The sequence below is a fragment of the Symphodus melops genome, assembly GCF_947650265.1.
Source record: "Symphodus melops genome assembly, chromosome: 16".
Taxonomy (NCBI): Eukaryota; Metazoa; Chordata; class Actinopteri; order Labriformes; family Labridae; genus Symphodus; species Symphodus melops.
In genome coordinates, this window is record NC_136706.1 from 11,116,157 (window position 1) to 11,134,149 (window position 17,993).

The 17,993-nt window shown below is 38.3% G+C and overlaps 1 protein-coding gene across 1 annotated transcript in view; it reads left to right on the forward strand.

Moving 5' to 3' along the window:
- Nucleotides 1–7,772: 7,772 nt before the first annotated feature.
- The window catches only part of sh2d3ca (SH2 domain containing 3Ca), a 56,781-nt gene continuing 46,560 nt past the window's right edge, over nt 7,773–17,993 (forward strand). The window contains exons 1-4 of the mRNA XM_079365149.1: nt 7,773–8,604; nt 9,657–9,941; nt 10,478–10,976; nt 14,926–14,965. Of these exons, the coding sequence (XP_079221275.1) occupies nt 8,586–8,604; nt 9,657–9,941; nt 10,478–10,976; nt 14,926–14,965 (843 nt within the window). The 5' untranslated portion in view covers nt 7,773–8,585. The remainder of the gene's footprint in view (nt 8,605–9,656; nt 9,942–10,477; nt 10,977–14,925; nt 14,966–17,993) is intronic.

Genomic DNA, 17,993 nt, shown 5'->3' on the forward strand with positions numbered 1-17,993 from the left:
GTTATTCATTCCACATCTTCGTTTTTTAATGCACATATCCCATTAGAATAAATTGGAGACAGAGCTGCATGATATCGGTATAACAAGACATTAGATTTTAATGATCGTACTGTATGATGTGTTTTGATTAGACACTAATGAAGCAATCTCAAATTATCCTTCTGTTGATGGGAAAACTGACACAAAGATGGATAGAGAGATGTTCCTATGTCTCTTTCCCTGAATAGAGATGTATAGACAATAAACAAGTGAAGTGAGATAAACTCAGGATCATCTTCAAGCTGTGTTTAATTTTGAGGGTATAAACATTCACAATGATGCTTGGCACCATCTGCTCTCTCCCTTCCTTTGTTTCCCTCTCTCCCTCTGTCCTGCCTCCGTGTTTATCGGGTTTATTTTTTGGCACACACACACACACACTTCCTCTTTGTTTTGAACAACAATTCCTTCCGTTCTTCATTTTTTTTTTTTCTTTTCTTTTCTTCATTCTCCAGCTCACGGTTCAGTATGACAGTCACATGTTGACTGGGTCAAGGTCTGTGCCGGGTGAGTGGATGCCGAGGGAATAAGAAAGATGCAGATACAGTGTGTGTGTGGTGTGTCAGTGAGAATATATGAGGGAAATGCAGAAAGGAAGCTGAAGAGAAGCTTTTATTTTATTAAGTCCAAAGTAATTTAATTTATGTTTAATCATGGACATCTGAGACTGGTGGAATTGTTTTTAGTGCAACATGTTATAATTTCCATTGTAAAGAGATGTGAGCTATCAGAAGCAGTTGTATTCTTACATATTTACCGTAAATTCCGGACTATAAGCCGCTACTTTTTTCTCACACTTCGAGCACTGCGGCTTCTACTCCGGTGCGGCTAATGCATGGATTTTTTATGGGGGACAATGAGCTTCTGCCGCAAAAACATTTGACTTCGTCACGTCGGATCTTAATATCAGTCATTTTGCGCTTCATGCACGCACCCTCATGATGGAAAACACACGGAGAAATACATATGATGCAGCTTTCAAGTTAAAGGCGATCGACCTGGCTGTCAAAGAAGCTAACAGAGCTGCTGCACGTTAAGATGACACTGACAGCGACAACAGAGACTGAGGAAGTGAGTAATGAAGTCATTCTGAGGCAGTGAATGGATGGACTTTTTCTTGTGAAATATATTACGGTCATCTTTTTCATCAGCCGTGTTACAGACACCGTCGGCTAGGCTTCGTATTGTAACGGTTCATGTTGTAAAGTCAGTAGTTGATAATGTGTTCATAATTCCGATTATGTGGAGAGTCAGTGAATGCACCAGCGAGAACGTGTTGAGTGGCTGTATGAGAGAACGCTGGGGGAGAGAGTTGGATTGTTACGGCAAGTTATGTGTTGCTCTCTGCTGTAAACGGCGTGGTCACGGCCGACAGTGATCGGGTTATTAAAAGTTATTATTTGAACGCTCTCGTCGTCCTTTAACGTCCGTACGGACGCTACAGTATTTGCGGATGTTACCGGTAGCCTACGTCTGTGTAAATAGCTCTTGTTATAACGTGGACACCTGCGGCTTATAATCAAGTGCGGCTTATATATGTACAAATACATTTATTTACTTATTTTTAGCCGGTGCGGCTTATATCCAGGTGCGCTCAATAGTACGGAATTGACGGTACTAGAGATTACTTCTTCAGAACATTTAAAAAAAAAAATAGCCTTGCCAAATGTTTTTGTGCAGCTGATATCTCAAATCAGTGCAAGACAAGTACACAGATGGAGGAAAGTGTCATTTCTTTGAATTCAGTTCTCATGACCCTTTGACTGTTCACTATCAGAATAGTGCACTTTGTGAAGATTTGGGTTTTCTATACTTCTGTATTATGTATCTTCCTTTTAAGTCCTTAGCGTGTCTGTGGCCCTACAGTTATTCATTCAACTGAAAAAAAAGACAGTCATAACATGGACAGTCACATGAAGTACGTTTAAAAAATGTTTGATTATTGTAATGCATCTGAACCAGCTTTTGAAGGTTTTCAGGTATACCTTTAAGAATATTAGTAAAACCTGTCATTGTCTTATCAGGACAGGAGATGACACACTCCATTATCTGTGTCCCAGTTTCTGGGAATATTAATGAGTGTAACTGGCTTTATAAATAGCAGTCATCAAAACACAAATGTGCAGATTTTATCAGATCGTATTGTTGAGTAGTGATTGTTGGGTTTATATTAAAAACACAGTCCTCCACATTAATTGCTTTAACCTATAGAAAGAGTAAAACAAGAAAGATGTTCACTTTGAACCAAACATTTTTTTTCATTGGTCCATTATCGCCATTAAGCATCCAATCATACGACTAATGGGACTTTCGGGAAATCTTAGGCAATGATGTCAGCAATTTTTTTTTCTCTTTAAGTCAGACCAATGAAGATATTGCTAATATTTCTGTAATTCCTCCATTTTTTGCTCTTCCCGTTCTTACTATACGCCCATTTGTTTGTACACTGACGTGACCCTTTTCAATAGGAAGTACCCTACATTAGGGGAGTAATAATTCCTTTATAATGTGACTTGTACATTATATTTGCCATTATTTCCTGTTCATTTTAAGGCTTTTTTTGGTTTTCTGTCCAGATCACTGTCCATGGTGCTGATCACTGCACACAAACTAATTTAAACTGCAAACATTTTCTTTTTTTTCCTCTTCAGCCTCAAAAAGAAAAAATGAGATACATTTAAGCAACTATGAAGCAGACATCATGTGAGTGTGACTTGTTGCCCACAATGTGATCCAGATTATCATTTTTCTTTTCAGTGTTTTGACTCAATAATCTTCCTGCACCCAATATTAGAGAGGGCTCAGACAGACTAGGACAGGACCTGCCTCCGGCTCGCCACGGCTAGGGAACCATCTGTTTTAAAACCTTATGTCAGGGAGATCAATCACAGTAATCATCACGATCCCTTTGATGCTCAAAAGTGTCTGTCTGTGAATTATCATTTTACTCATTTAGCATACTTGGGATTTATTCCCTACATAAAAGCGACCACAAAGGTTTAACTATCCATTGGTTAAAACTTAATTTAACATAGCAAGATTGCTGCCATGCTAAATCTAATGCTGCAACCAATATGCAAACTTCCAAGTTCAGCCAACATGATGTTCTATTATGTTTCAAACAGTGTTGATATACCCATACATACAATGCAGGGCTTGTCATTTATCTCGTTTTCCTAATTCCAGACCATATTACTTTATATTTTCTTCATCCAAACAAAACATTATTGCACAGTCAATGCAGGACCTTTTTCTGCTGAAGTCAAACGTCCTTGTTACTTCAATGGCACATAGATAAATTGCGATACGCTCTGTGAGGATTACATTAAAATAAAGCAGTCAAAGCTGCATCCCAATGCAACTTTAGTTCTTTGCAGCCCTCTAGTGGTAAACACATGTCATTACAAATTGGTAGGAAAACGCACAGAATTTACACCAAAGCATTACTCGAAATTATAAACACCAAAATTAACTTTTAGAAGTTGAAGTTAGAGCTCTTGGGATTGTTTAAGGATTTGCTGACTTCTGTTATCTGTAAAAAAAGTTGGTGGGTTTTGAACTGTTTGTACACATAAGCCATTTAGAAAAGGCACTTTTGACGTTTGGAAATTGTATAGAGATTATTTCTGAACTTTTTTTTTACATTTTAAAGATTTGATTATCAATTAATTGTTTAAATATAAGTAGATTTATTAATAAAAAATAACAGTTCGGGATCAGCCTTAATACAAAAACAGTGTTAGAAAAGGCACAAGCTCTCTTCGTGTTGTGGAGAAGATCAGTTAAAGAAAGCAGCAACGTTGCAATGTGAAAGCCTCACACTTTATTGCTCTGTAATCATGAGCTTGTGTTAAATTATTTTTATAACCACTTGCCCTCCTGTCACTGTTATACAACACAACAAATAAAGGCAAGCAGTGCCTGTATACATTTAGAGACGAGTGCTTGAGTTGAAGGCCGGTGGATTGAATCCTTGGAACGGCAATCATACTTCAGATCATAGTAAGTAAAATAGAACTGTCTCATCCTTCAACAACTTCCTGAAGCATTATTAAGTACTTAATCCCCAACCGCTCCAGTGAACTCTATCTGGGGTCCAAAGAAATGTGAAACGCCAGAGTCAGGTCATGTGTGACCTGCAGCTTTGTATATCTATGTATGAGCGTCTGCAGGAGTAAAGAGTACTTTTCTCTGGGTACATACTCCTTTGGAATCTAGTTTAGCCTTGCTGTTTGATATTATAGAGCCCTTTAACGGGTTATTTACAGCCTCAGGCCATGGATTACAGCTCCATTATTTTTACCCTTCTACCTGTATTCTTTTAATAGTGTTTATTACACTATTAAAAGGTGTTAATAGCACGTTTGTTGCTTAGTGACGGTGTTGAAAGGGATGCGCCACATTAAGACGCACCTATTACAAATGTCTGATAAATGCACATATTTTACAAAAAATATGGCTTAAGTAGGAGCAAAGTAGGGGACGTTTCTTTTTGCTATTTCAAGCTAAATCCTTAGTGTCCTCATAGTCAAATTTAAAGAGCTTAATTTCTCTTTCTTTCCCATGTTTAAAGTTTCTCATCTGTCTTTTGCAAAGGTCTCCTTTATTGTACAGGGAGAATTACTTGTTTTCATCACATAGTCCTTTGTATGCCCAGCCATTATCTAACTTATAGGTATTGCTCTTTTCCATTACAGTATTCAGATATTGAGATAGTAAGTGAACAATAATAGAATCTTCATATTCTTTTCCTTGAGACCCAACAACTGTGCAGACTTTCAGATCATTTTACAATCCTTAATTCATAGATGATACTTGTGATTGTTATACTAAATGATATTGAACTACACAACAGTAGAATGACGAGAAAGTCATGGAGACAGGTCCTCAGTGTGACTAGAGGTGATGGTCCTCACAAGTCAGGAAAAAAAAGTGTGTGTGTGATGCTTTCATTTTCTCATTGATGACAAACAAGGCGTCAGTAATACAGCTCTCTGTCTCCCTTATGTTTGACAAATAGAGGCTGCATCAATAGCACAATCTGAAACGCTGTTGACTTGACCTTTTCATCTCCCACTCTCATCTGTTTTTTTTTTTCAAACGTGTTCTTTCTGCAATGTTTTCCGTCATATACAATCATAATGACAGGTACGAGAATGACTGAAAAAAAAGACCACAGATGCCATGACGCAACAGAAGAGGGAAACATCTAGCCTTAATTTTCTATGTCCATCCATCAAAGGTTTCATATCTTATTAAAGTAATTAAATACATAGAACCATTACATATAGATAAAATCTCACAACAGAAGTTAAAGTATGCTTTGCATTAGGTTCTTTTACTTTTAATCAATTTTGATCTATCATTAAGTTACATAAAGTGTTAACAGCAGGAAAAGTATTTTTCTATATTTTTTTGCAAACGTTCCTCAGCATTCTGAATGGAGTCTACAATAGATCATAGTGAGAGAAGGTGTTATTGAACATCCACAAAGACAGCTGACGGCAGGAAAGAAGGTCCCAGTTGCACTCTAATAAAGACACTTCATTGTTTTGGGTGTAAAAGTAAAGACATGAAATCGGTTTGCACAGTAAAGCAGAACAGACATCAGACATTTTAGAAGTCATGCACAAGTTAAGAATTTATATTAAACAAGTGACTTTTCAAGTCAATCACTTCAAGTGTTGTTTAGGCGCTAAAGTGGAGCAAACCTTTTCAAATGTGTATCAAAATACGGCTGGAGAACGAAATACTATACAGTTTAAGAACAAAAATATTATGTAGGTTCACAAAAACCTAATTTGTTTATTAATAGGATGTAGTTGTATCTCTGTGAGTGTGCATGGTTTTAAAAATGTTTTAATAAGAGAAAAGCATTTGTTAATTCTGTTTCTATAACAGCATAAATATATACAAAAGTAATCTACGATAGATAAACTACAGATTTGTGTATTCCTCCAATTATGAGCTGTATAGCACCATACACATTTAAGTTTCCAGTGAACCTTTTTATTTTCTCGAAGACAAAATTATTTGACTTCAGTAGTTGTGCTGCATGCATGATGAACTGAATAAATGCTCAGAGTCATGTTGACCTCTATCACTGTGGTATGTTATTTTAGAAACAGAATAAAATAGAATCAAACTAAACACATGGGGTGGGACTTCACAAATTTCTATGTTGGTTCAAATGAGGTTTCAGTTCTTTGTTTCTCTCTCACAGGGTGGTGTGTGTATCAGCGTGGCCTTGGGTCAAAGTGACTGTTATTTGTCATTGTGTGAGGAGGGAGCAGGCTTAATAATTGAAGGCTTGTTTTTCATCATGGTGAAATTAAAGTGGCACACATACCCGTCCTGCAGTCATTCCCAGCAAATTACCTTTGTTGGAAAGAAAACACAAAGTCGCTTTGGGGCATCAGTGTGTAGTTTTGTGCGTGTTCATGTGTGTGAGTGTATATAATTTATTTTTACTCATGAGACTCAGTTTACCTCCATTCTGGTGGGTTACAGAGACGTCATGTTCAGATAGTTCTGTCTTTATAGCACTATTAACTGTATTCCCTATAGGGGAGCCTTTCTTGATGATCACATGGTATTTACCTGAGAGACGCATCCATCCAATGGTAAAATGTAAAATATGTCATCACAAAAGTCAACAATTTAATGGTACATGTAGGATTTTTAATGTGCGTATAGGATCAAGTTAAATGAACCATTAAGTCTGATTAGTCCAATACATGAGTCATTACCAAATGCCAATATCCTAATGAATCTTAAGTGGAAACATAACAGCCATTTGTCAGTAATTTTCCAGCTCAAACATGCATGTGTTGATCTGCGCTCAGGTGTGTACAAGGTAGGTAGAGGTCAACATGTTTTTTTCCAGGGACCTTTAGTGCCCTCCAGAGGCCAATTTTACAAAGGACATGGAGGAGCTGCTGCATGCTTAACTGTTAACTTATTGGATCAACAGTGAGTCTTTCAGGTGCCGAGACATTAACTGATGATTCCATTCAAATCCAAATCTGAAACATTGCAGAAAGTGTTATGATCGCAGATGCATGTTTGCAATAAAAAAAAAATCCCTTAAGAAGAAAACTATTGAAATCTTTAAATCATAGAGTGTGTTGTTCTGGACGATCACAGTTCAACGCTTCAGAATTAAGTACAAAAATACAGCTGCGGTTGAGTGTTAACAAAAAACACAAGGGCCACTTCCTGTGACAGAAGAAGCCACACGCCTTTTGCTGCAAAAGTCTTCAAGAAGAGAAAACTACTTTATTGTTCATACTTAACACTTTTAAAACATATTTATGTGTGTTATTTCACTTCAGAATTGTATATAATTTACCTGCCATTTGAAAAAAAAATGTTAATGTACAAAATGAATTAAAGTAATACATTTCATTGAGACATATATCATCAACTATGAAACTAAAATGGACATCATATTTTATTGTTTGCAATCAAACTCCTGACTGCTATCATTTTCGAAAATTGTTTTAATATTGACTTAATTTACATTGAATATAAACTCTATATAGTATAAAAGATAGATGGGGAAAATGCTATGAATATAGTTAATTTCAATTTGACTGTCTTGTGGTTAAGATTTGCAGAAGTGCAACAGCTGCTGCAAAAAGAAAATAACATGACTGCTGGTAAGAGACAGGATGCCGATACTTATTCTCATTCTTTTTTAGCCCCAGCCTATATATGCTCCACAACCAGCTTATGTGTAAAGGATGCAAAAACAAACTGTATGAGCTGCTGATTTGCAAATTTACATCCATTTTAAATTCAGAAGTGCATGAAAATCCCCTGAATAGAAGAAGAACAACCTTTGCTTTAAACATGACAAACTTATTTCTATAATATTACATTCACATTTATTTGACTCAGGCCAGACTTTTTTTTTAAGGATAAACATACTATACATTTCCTTAACTATGAATGTTTGCAGCAGCATCCTGAGGGAATGAGAATGTCCACCTTAATCAAGGTGACTCTGTGCATAGGGGGAGATAAAAGAAGGCCTAGTTTTGAGTAAACACAATATCAAAGGAGATTTTATGATCAGCCTTTTCATTTCAATAAGACAAAGGTCACTTATCAGCACTTGTAATTATAGCTGCCACCATTCCCATCATCACTCCATCTATTACATCAGCACTTCCTGTTATAAGGCACTCTCATTTGTTTAATTTATTCTGTTTTTTTTTTTACATCAGCCTTTCAGCCCCTGTCATCTCGTCTCATATTTTCATTTCCCCTCACCATAGCTCGTCTCAGCCTCACACAGGAAGTGTCACGCTCTGCCCTGCTCCTCTCACTGCCTCTAATCTCAAAGTTTGCTCTCTTTCTCACACACTCGCACTGTGTGCAGCATTTCCCCCGCAGAGAACAACCGTGGTTTGAGGTTTGTCTTCCTCTATATCAGCTGATCCTCCCTATCAGGCTCTTCTTCTGTTTCACTGCATCTCCTCTCAGATGATCCATGCATTAGCCACCTGCAGCTGTTCTTAAACACACACTGCAGCCACAATATGAGCCTACGAAAACTGGGTAAGTTCTGTGTGTGTGTGTGTGTGTGTGTGTGTGTGTGTGTGTGTGTGTGTGTGTGTGTGTGTGTGTGTGTGTGTGTAGGTGTGTAGGTGTGTGTGTGTGTGTAGGTGTGTGTGTGTGTGTGTGTGTGTGTGTGTGTGTGTGTGTGTGTGTGTGTGTGTGTGTGTGTGTGTGTGTGTGTGTGTTCTGTGTGTGTCGGGTGTGAGCAACGAGGTCAACCAGTAACTGTTGTTTTGAAACATTTGAAATGACATTTTAATGATTTCTGAAAGAAATGCACATTATAAATCTAGTTTGAATAAAGTTTAAGAATTTGTTTTCTTGATGTGATTGCTAAATAAACTATATGGTTTAATATACATTTTGAGTTTTGTAAAAGCAAGTTTTGAAAGTAAATACAAAAACAAAGGAAACCAATTATGATGATGATGATAGTACATTAAAAACCAAGTCATACCACATCAAACCCAAAGCAACGACTCGGCATATAGTGAGTGACTTCTTTACATTTTTAAATCAAATCAGCATGTATTGATTGTTTTTGTCCACTAGGGGCCAGCACAACAAGTTAAAACACAACTGGTGCAAGTTATTTAAAAAAAAAAAAAGGATTACACAACAACCCATTATAGGTGTTGGAGAAACATAAGTAATCATTTGAAGTGACGTCACTATAAGCTGGACACTCTCAGACAAAGATAGCTTCATTGAGCCTCCTTTAATATCTTATCAGCGCCGCAGAAGAAACCGTGGACTTCTTTTAGCTGAACAGATCCTCAAATATGTGGTGTAACCCTTGTGTTGCAAACTGTAACTTTTCTGGGTAGGTAAGATGTCAGTGCTTGTTCTTACTAAAAAAAAGTGTTATAAATGAGAGCAGAAATTTAACATGAAAAAACACTATAATGTTATATAGAGATAAGAGAACTAGGGCTGTAAAGTCTGATGTGCTCTCTAAATGCAGCTGTCTGATCCAGCTTGTGTTCTTCGTGTCCTACAAGGTTCCTGATCACTTTCTTTTTTTGATTTGGTACAACATTTTCTTCTTTAAGGTTTCAAGTGGTTTGGTAGCCTCACCAACCTCACTTTCCGCCGCTCCACTGAGAAATCAGACGCCAAGTCTAATTCCAAAGAGGGAGAGGGATCAGTGCTGAAGGATGGCACTGACTTCGGTTCTGCCACCACAGCGAGCCTTGCTCCAGTTGTCGAGACAACAGTGGACGACATGGATGCCATACGTCCTCGCACCTCCAGCTATGTCCGCTCCAGTGAGAACTACACACACATGGGGACGCTGCCACGGCTTCTGATGAGGAAGAGAGACAAGAGTGATAAAGGTAAACAAGACAAGTTCTGCTTTAGACTAGAATGATGTTTGATGCAGAAATAATCCTCTTGAGTTTTGCTAGAAAACCCCAAAATCCGTATTAAGATGTATGATCTTAATACTTAATACAACAGAAATAAACATGTTTACAGCCTAGTTCGAACAACGGTTTTGGTTTCTATATTTCATGTCTTTATTTATAAGAACTGTGCACAGGAAACATTGTTTTATAATTCATCTTTTTTTGATTATATTAATGTTTAGAGTAATGCATAATAAATCAAAATTTAAATTACAGGTGAGCGGTTTGCCAGGAGGCTGAGCATACACTTCTGTCAGTTTTGTGTGTTGTTTGGATTATTCGGGATAAGCGAGCTAGATGATGTGCTCGATGAGCTAGATGCACAACTCTCGGCTTCAGAACCCCTTCATAATCAAGGGGTGACATTACTTAGACCATATCCAAATTTCATACCGTTTGTGGGGAAAATCCAAAATAGGAAAACAATTTCCAGCAAGACAAAACCTTTTCCTTTTTACTTGTAGGAGGCACAAGCAGCAGCAAGAAGAGTAAAGACAAGAGCAACATTAGCAGAAGTCAAAGCCAGCGACCTGCAGGTTATCAAAGTCATCAGCAATGCCGCAACACAGCTACGTCATCCAAAGAGGCCAAAGATGGTCCTGAAGATAGAGCTGAAACTGGGCCTCGCCAAAATTATCTCCATGATCCAAATACCCAACATGAACCTTCAACTGAATCTGAAATCACAAAAACCCCAAGTATCGTCTCTGAGCCTGAAGTTTCAGGTAAAGATTTGTCTCCATCTGGTGGTTCAAGTGCTGCACTTCAACCTGTGACCTGTGTTGAGCAAGGGCTTGAGGAGGCTCCATCAACTGTACCCTGTCAGGAGAATGATCAGACCCAGGATCATGAGGGTGATGGTCTAGACAACCGGCCTGTACTTGAACCAGAGGAAGAGGCAGACAGTTTGAAGCAGACCACAGGGGTAGACAGAGAAAACCAACAACTTAACAACAGTAGTAGGTAAGTTACTTCTTTCATTCATTTATAAAATGGCAATTAAATATGATCTACTAGTAGCTTATTATTGAGTTAGTTTAGGTTTTAGGGATATTAAGCAAAGTTCATAAGGAAAACACATCCTAGCATTTACTTTTTAGACTGTTAATTAGTTTGTGGTAGTTAATAAGCATGCACCACCGGGGCAAAGTAACTTTGGGCCCTCTTGACAATACAATACTCCCTTATGCCTGTATTAGACACCCTTATAGAAAAACAACAAACAAACAGTTGTTGCAGCAATGGAAGCAGGCAAGCAAACAAGTTTACAAAGTCTCAATAAATGAACATTAAATATTTGAGGTTTTTTTTTTTTTCAAGAGGTCAAAGTGCAGAAAGGTTTCAAGACTGATGCAGAGTTGGCTAAACACTGGAGCTTTCCTTTTTATGTGACATGGCAAATGTTTTCAAACAGCAGCGAAATGTCTGTCCTACTTAATTTATTATAGCAGAGCACCACAAACATGGATATGACGGAGCGGCTCCGTCACTGAGTGCAGGCGCACACACACCAACACATGTACACCGACACACCAAACTTTCCCCTCTGCCAATACTCCTAATCACGCAATAAACCACACCATCATCCTCCTTCCCTTTCCTGTTCCAAAGCGCGACCAATGGCGCACACTTGAAAGCTCTATTTTGGTTTTGCATACATTTATATCACTTCATAGCGCTCTTACCATTTACGGGTGTTAGGTTTGCGCTCCGCTGTGTCCCGTTTCTGTGCCAAACAGAGGCGTCCTATTTCCACCAGTTAAATAGGCGGACGTGGCGCGCCATTTTGGTCACATGACGTAATTGATTTTTTAAATGTTTGTTTTTACATACAGAAAAGTTCCTGTGTTATGAACAAAATATTGATTAAAAGGGGTAACTTAGTGATGAGGAATCCACAGGGATGTGAAACGGTTAAATCCGTTCATTTATGAGAAAATGTGTGTTGTTTAAAAATGTTAGGAAAAATAACACCCGGTGGGAGGGGCTTTTTGCTTAAAAAGAAGGCTGCTTGAGACCTTGGGGGCAGTCTGCTCCAAGTTACAGAGAAGGTAGCAGCTATTCGAGATTACTTTGTTTGTGTACTGCTCATGTGGGAGTTTTGTTTTTGTAAATATATATGTAACACCCGTAAGTGTGATCCGTTAATACAGGAGTCCCTGACAGGGGTCAAATCAATGACCAATAAAAAAAGAGAAAAGAAACAGAATTAAATAGGAAAGGTGGCAACATTTATTAATTCAAACGACGACGCAACAAAGTATTGGAAGAGACGGAGTGAACGGTGTACAAATTCCCAGTTTTATTGAACTTCTTACACCAGCAACAACAGAAGTCAGACACGAGAGCAACGTGCAGCCCCTCTCTCCAGTCTATTCTTACTTATCATTAAATGATCTAACCACTACATTGGATGAGTTGATTCCTTGTGTGTTGTTAAAACTTAAAGAATAAATGACAGAGACTTTATTGAAGGAAAAGAATTATAATGGGGGGGGGGGGGGGGGGCTACCCCTGGGGCCTCAGAAATTGGTCAATCCGGCCCTGCTGTTCTGTGTCAACTAGGAGAGGAATTGGGGGTGTTGACTTCTAAGACCGGGAAATGCGGACGTTTTTGCTCATAAGTCTGTGCGACCTCACTATTGACAGGATTTGTCCGATCCGATGGGTGTGAGATGAAAGACGAAAACCGGCTTTATTACGTCACTTTATAAAGTCTGTAGGTAAAATCGATTTATTTTATTGATTTGAATATGCTGGAAAATTGCCTCACTGTTGATTTGACGTTATTTTATTTCGCATTGCTCTTTTCTGACACACAGGAGGAGACCCATATAATAAGTCTGTGCGCTCTGTGTTTGTTTGTTTCATAACTTTGTTGTTGGTTAATCAAAAACCCTCGAAGCCCTCGAACTTTTTCGAGGAGACTGAGGGAAAATATTCCCTTCTCCTCTTAGCCGAGCGGATTGCATTTTCTCGCTGCTTTCCCATGGCATCCCAAGGTCTCTACCTCCAATATCCCATAGCCTATGCATGATAGCAGTGTGTGTGTATCGTGTTACAGAGGGATTTGCACCGCATATACAGTATGTATGTGCCTGCGCGTGTGTGTAGTGCAACATCAGCCCATTAGTTCAGCTCAGGGACCGTGGGAAATGTAACAGTATGTTGAAGTGCAGGTCCAGTATGTTCACATCAAAGAGCTGTCTCTGCTCTCTGACCGTCTGTTCAGCCTTAAATCACAGGCCCTGACTCCTGCAGCCTTCAGACTCTATCCATTTCCACCCAACAATTCTCATTCTGTCCAAAGTGCAGCTTTCCACTTCTTTGCTTGAAAACCAATTTAAGTTTATTCTCGGACACTTTTGATGGTTCCTTTGAGTGGTGTGTAGGTTTTGACTCATAACTGAAGAGCTGTCATGTTATTTCTTGAGCATCGTGGACTTTGAGTCATGTTCAGGTTGAGTTTTAACATAGTATGGACTGATTGATTGATTGATTGATGGACAGAAATTGCAGCAGCAATTTTGACTTTTACAGAGAAATAGTAATCATCGTGAAAAGCCATGGCAATAACTTGCAGTTTAATTGACAATTAAATCACTCATCTCTACTTTAGTCTGTCAATTTAAGATCTATGAAAACAGTCTCTAAACACAGGTGGATCTTACAATTTTACAATGTATGACAGCTTAAAAGATCTTTTCATATAACTATGCAATGAAGCCTATACATTGAATTATTAATGCATGCATTATATTTTGGCATTAAGATTGTTTTGTGTAGTTATTTCAGGAGTTACATGTAGGTGTAAATGGTCTTAACATTGTAAAACATTTAATATGTGGGTATTCAGGTGCAGCAAGTTGATTAGTACTGTACCCCTTACCACATGTTTCACATGGATAAGCTTTCCATTAGAAATGACATAAATACACAGAGGAACAGAAACACCTATACACCCTATAAGTCATTTGAATATTTTTCATCCGAATGTTAAGTTCTGCCTCGAGTTTATACACAATTATTAACGGAACATTTAATATGTTTAATAAAGGTTTGAATGAATATATGACGAGCAATTATTTCTCCATCTCAAATATTTGAAAACCTCACCAAATCTGTTCTCAGAGCCTCATGTATGATTGGTATGTTTTTATACTCGGTTCAGAAACACTCTGTTCTGGATAAATACTGATGTTATCAGTTTAAATTATGGAGGCAAATATCTTTCATTTGCACAACCTTTTTTTCAAACTACCAGCACAGGCTCAGCTTGGGAGGGGTTTGTAAAGCTCCTCTTGTGGGACCTATTAACATTCCCGAGCCTGCTGACTGCCATGTTGGCACCCTTTGATCCAGCCTCTCTGTGGTCATGTGTAACAAGGCTTTGCTCTGGGCCCTGTGAGACCCATCATGCAATTGGGATCTGCGCTGATTGATCTTTAAACTTGTCTAGGGGTGTAATAGCCCCCTTTTAGCTCAGGCCCGCTCCATATCACAAAGCTGCACAGTGTTATATGGCTCCCAAGACTGCAGCGCAGCAGGGGGTTTTGACACATGATCCAGATCCATCATGAGTGTGAAAGTGTGAGTTATAGCGCCCAGGAGATTTAAGAGTCCGGCTTCATATTCAGCAACCTTAGATGCTCAGTGGGGTTTGTTATCTTTCTGTTTTACATGACTGCTGCATCAACATTTTACTCGCAGGAGAGGCTGCTGCTGAAATGGGTCATGGGAAAAAAGGCAGGTTTTTTATGTCTGTATAACATGCAGTGCACCTGTCACCACATCAAACACAAGCGAGGGTTTCAATAGAGATTTACAGGCTTTTTTTTATGTTTATTGCGTTGACTAATGATAAGCCCTCTTTCATCTTCTCTTCCCTCCATTATCTGTTTTTTTCCTTTAGCAATATGGAGCCAGCTGAGAGCCAGGCAGAGTATGTCCAGGTAAGTCTACTTTGGTGTGTGTTTGTCTGCTTTCTATGCGTGTCTGTCTCCTTAGACTTACTATATGTACGGATGATGAACTGACTGATATTTTTGTGTTTTTCTATTCTCGGATACCTAAGAATTCAGGAAGTTTTAACTTTTTATGTGCAACTAACTCAGAAAGTATGTTTTTACTTTATGCCATATTTTTAAAAGAAGATCCTTTTTTGTACCACTCAGATATAAATTGTCTGGTTTTGGCCTTTAGTCTTTGAGCCACATTCTGCAAGCTCACTCTGTATTTAGCCTTATGCAGCCAGTCTTCTGTTTAGATAGTTAAATGTGGAGTGTTAGTTAGTTGCTCTTATTATCTTCTTTAGGATAAATTTGCTTTGGACACAAGAGAATGTCACAAAGAACATAGCACAACACAAATGTCTGTATACATATAACAAAAACTTCCTAACAACACAGAACACACACTCTTCATTTGCACATATACCCATACAAAATCATTTAATCTATTGTTAGTGCTGAAGTCAGCCTTGTACAGCTAAAGCTCGCAGTCTGTGCTGCAGCCAGCAGGTGGGGCCATGATCTTGAGTCGTGAACTCTTGTGAGATCAGAGCGCTGATAGTGTTAGATAAGCCGTTTTCTGATCTTGGAGATACATGATAGGGATTCATACTTCCAGTGTAAAGGGGAAAGATAGTGGACATTAGATCGAGAGTAAAAGAGGGAAGCTGAGGAAAGAAAGAAAAAACACTGACATAAGAATGAAGAATGCGAAGACTGAAGTGAACTGTTGAGCTCCTGGGATCTGCTTTATTATTGATTTATACATCACAGTCAAGGTGGTAAAAGCCTTCTCTTATGACCCTGACCTATATGCTTTTGTAAAACAAACATATCCAGAAAAAACAAATAGACTAAAGTTAAATCCCAGCCTCCCATGTTACGATTTCACAGTCAAAGCAGAACAACTTCAAATAAATGATACACTTTCACTACACTAGTCTTCCTATTAAGCCAGTGAAGCCTTTGTTTTACTCACTATTTACAGCTAAACTGAGACTCACCAGAAACAGATGAACAGATGCTCCTTTAGGGTAATAAACCAAGAAATGAAAGTGTTTACTTTGTGGACATATCTGGAGGGATGAATTTTGCTTGGCTATTGATTTGAACACACAGGGGCGGCTGAAGTTGCTAAATATACAGTAAACAATGCAGGAAGGAGGAAGTTGTTTATTGTATAGCTCGGCTATAAAGTTGGCTATTGTTTGTAGATGAATATATATTTGTCAGACTACAGCTGATGGGTTCTAAGATTGAATGCATAATGCAAAATATGTGCCTGAGAAGAATGTTGCCTCAGCTCTTTTCCTTCAATGGTTATGTTGTATATATTTTATAGAAGTGTATTAAACTTGTATGAAGCCTTTAGGTGAAGTAATTCCCCTTCCCCAAAAAATACTGGGGAATCCCTGCTTTGGATCATAGCCTGTCAATTAATTACAGAGCTGTAAGTACTGCTTTAAAAATATCAATATGGTCCGTTGAAATAAAGTATAGCTTATGTCTGTTAAATGAAGCTTATGGGAACATTTCAGCATTTATTGTAGGCATTAGGGTTGATGGGAAATTATTCAAATTGTCATTCTCAGTTTTAGAAATGTTTGATAAGTGCTGCCTTTAAACACAATCTTATTTATTGTTAATGTGTGAAACAGTGCTTTGCACATGGACTTCCATAATAAATCATGCATAACATTTGATAAATTAAAAAAAAAAGCAATGAAAGGAAACTTTTTTTTTCCAACCACTCAAATGCATTTCCTCGCCTAAATACTTGTAACTTCCTTTCTTTATTAACTCCAAATTAAACCACTCCCACCACCACTTGTGGCCCCGCCCACTCCCTAAAAGCTGCTGGCGGTCCCTCCATCTCCTTCCATTTCCCTGAAATATTTATGACAGCTGATGTTTAAATCAGGAGTCTGCTTCAGTGTTCCCTGTTATAATGGGAGAGACCACGAGACCAGGGACTCTTGATGTCTCACATGTGCGCCCTCACACACATGCACCTTATGTTTTTTACATATACACACATTGAATCAGACATGCAATACAAAGTAAGCCAGAATTATTATTATTTTTTAATTTGCATTTATTTATTTTGAAGGGGCTTTTGCCAAAGTAGTCCTGATGATGCTATGATAGGGAGGAAAAAAACCCAGCAGAGAACTTGTTTCTAAAAGTGTTTTTGACGTGCAGCATATGTTTGTGGTGTCTTACTGATCATACGCATTCATGTTTGCCTCCAGCCCAGCCCTGCTTTGTCTTATTTACTGGTTTGGGTGCTACTTTGACAGGGGGTGGGGCGGGGGGACTGTTTGCTTCATATGTGGTTTATTAACGTGCCTTGCACACTCAGTGCATGTGTGTGTGTGTGTGTGTGTTGGGGAAGGGTCTCAGCTGTGTGTCTATGCTGTGCTGCATGTGTGATTATGGCAATGGTTTGAAATTCTAAAATCTGTATGTGTCTCTCGGTGCCTCCTGATTAAATTAAGGCAGTGCCCTGTGGGTGCATGTAAGTGTGTGTGCGTGTGAGGGTGACTATTACAGTGGATTAAATTAATGTGGCGCCTCTGTAAATGAGAGGGGGCGTAAACTGTCAGGGCTGGCCAACAGTAACACAGTCTTCAGTTATTGTTCCTTCATTGTGCAGATAGACTGACAACGACTTAAAACACAGAGACATGACTGCATATGTACTGTCTAGCATGTAACTTGTGTCTGAAAAGATATTTACATCTCGTACAGAAAAACTTCATTTCAAGCATCAATTTAAAAATGAGCGTTTTTATGGCACATTTAGTTTCCTGGAAGATTTGACTTAGACTTCAGGAAGTAAAAATAAAGAACAGCACAACCTTAAAATGAAACCCTAAAATCATTATATCTTAACACACAATGTCATGATCAAGTTATTGATACACTTTAATCTCTTCGCCAGTTTATAAACAAACATTAAAAGCTAATA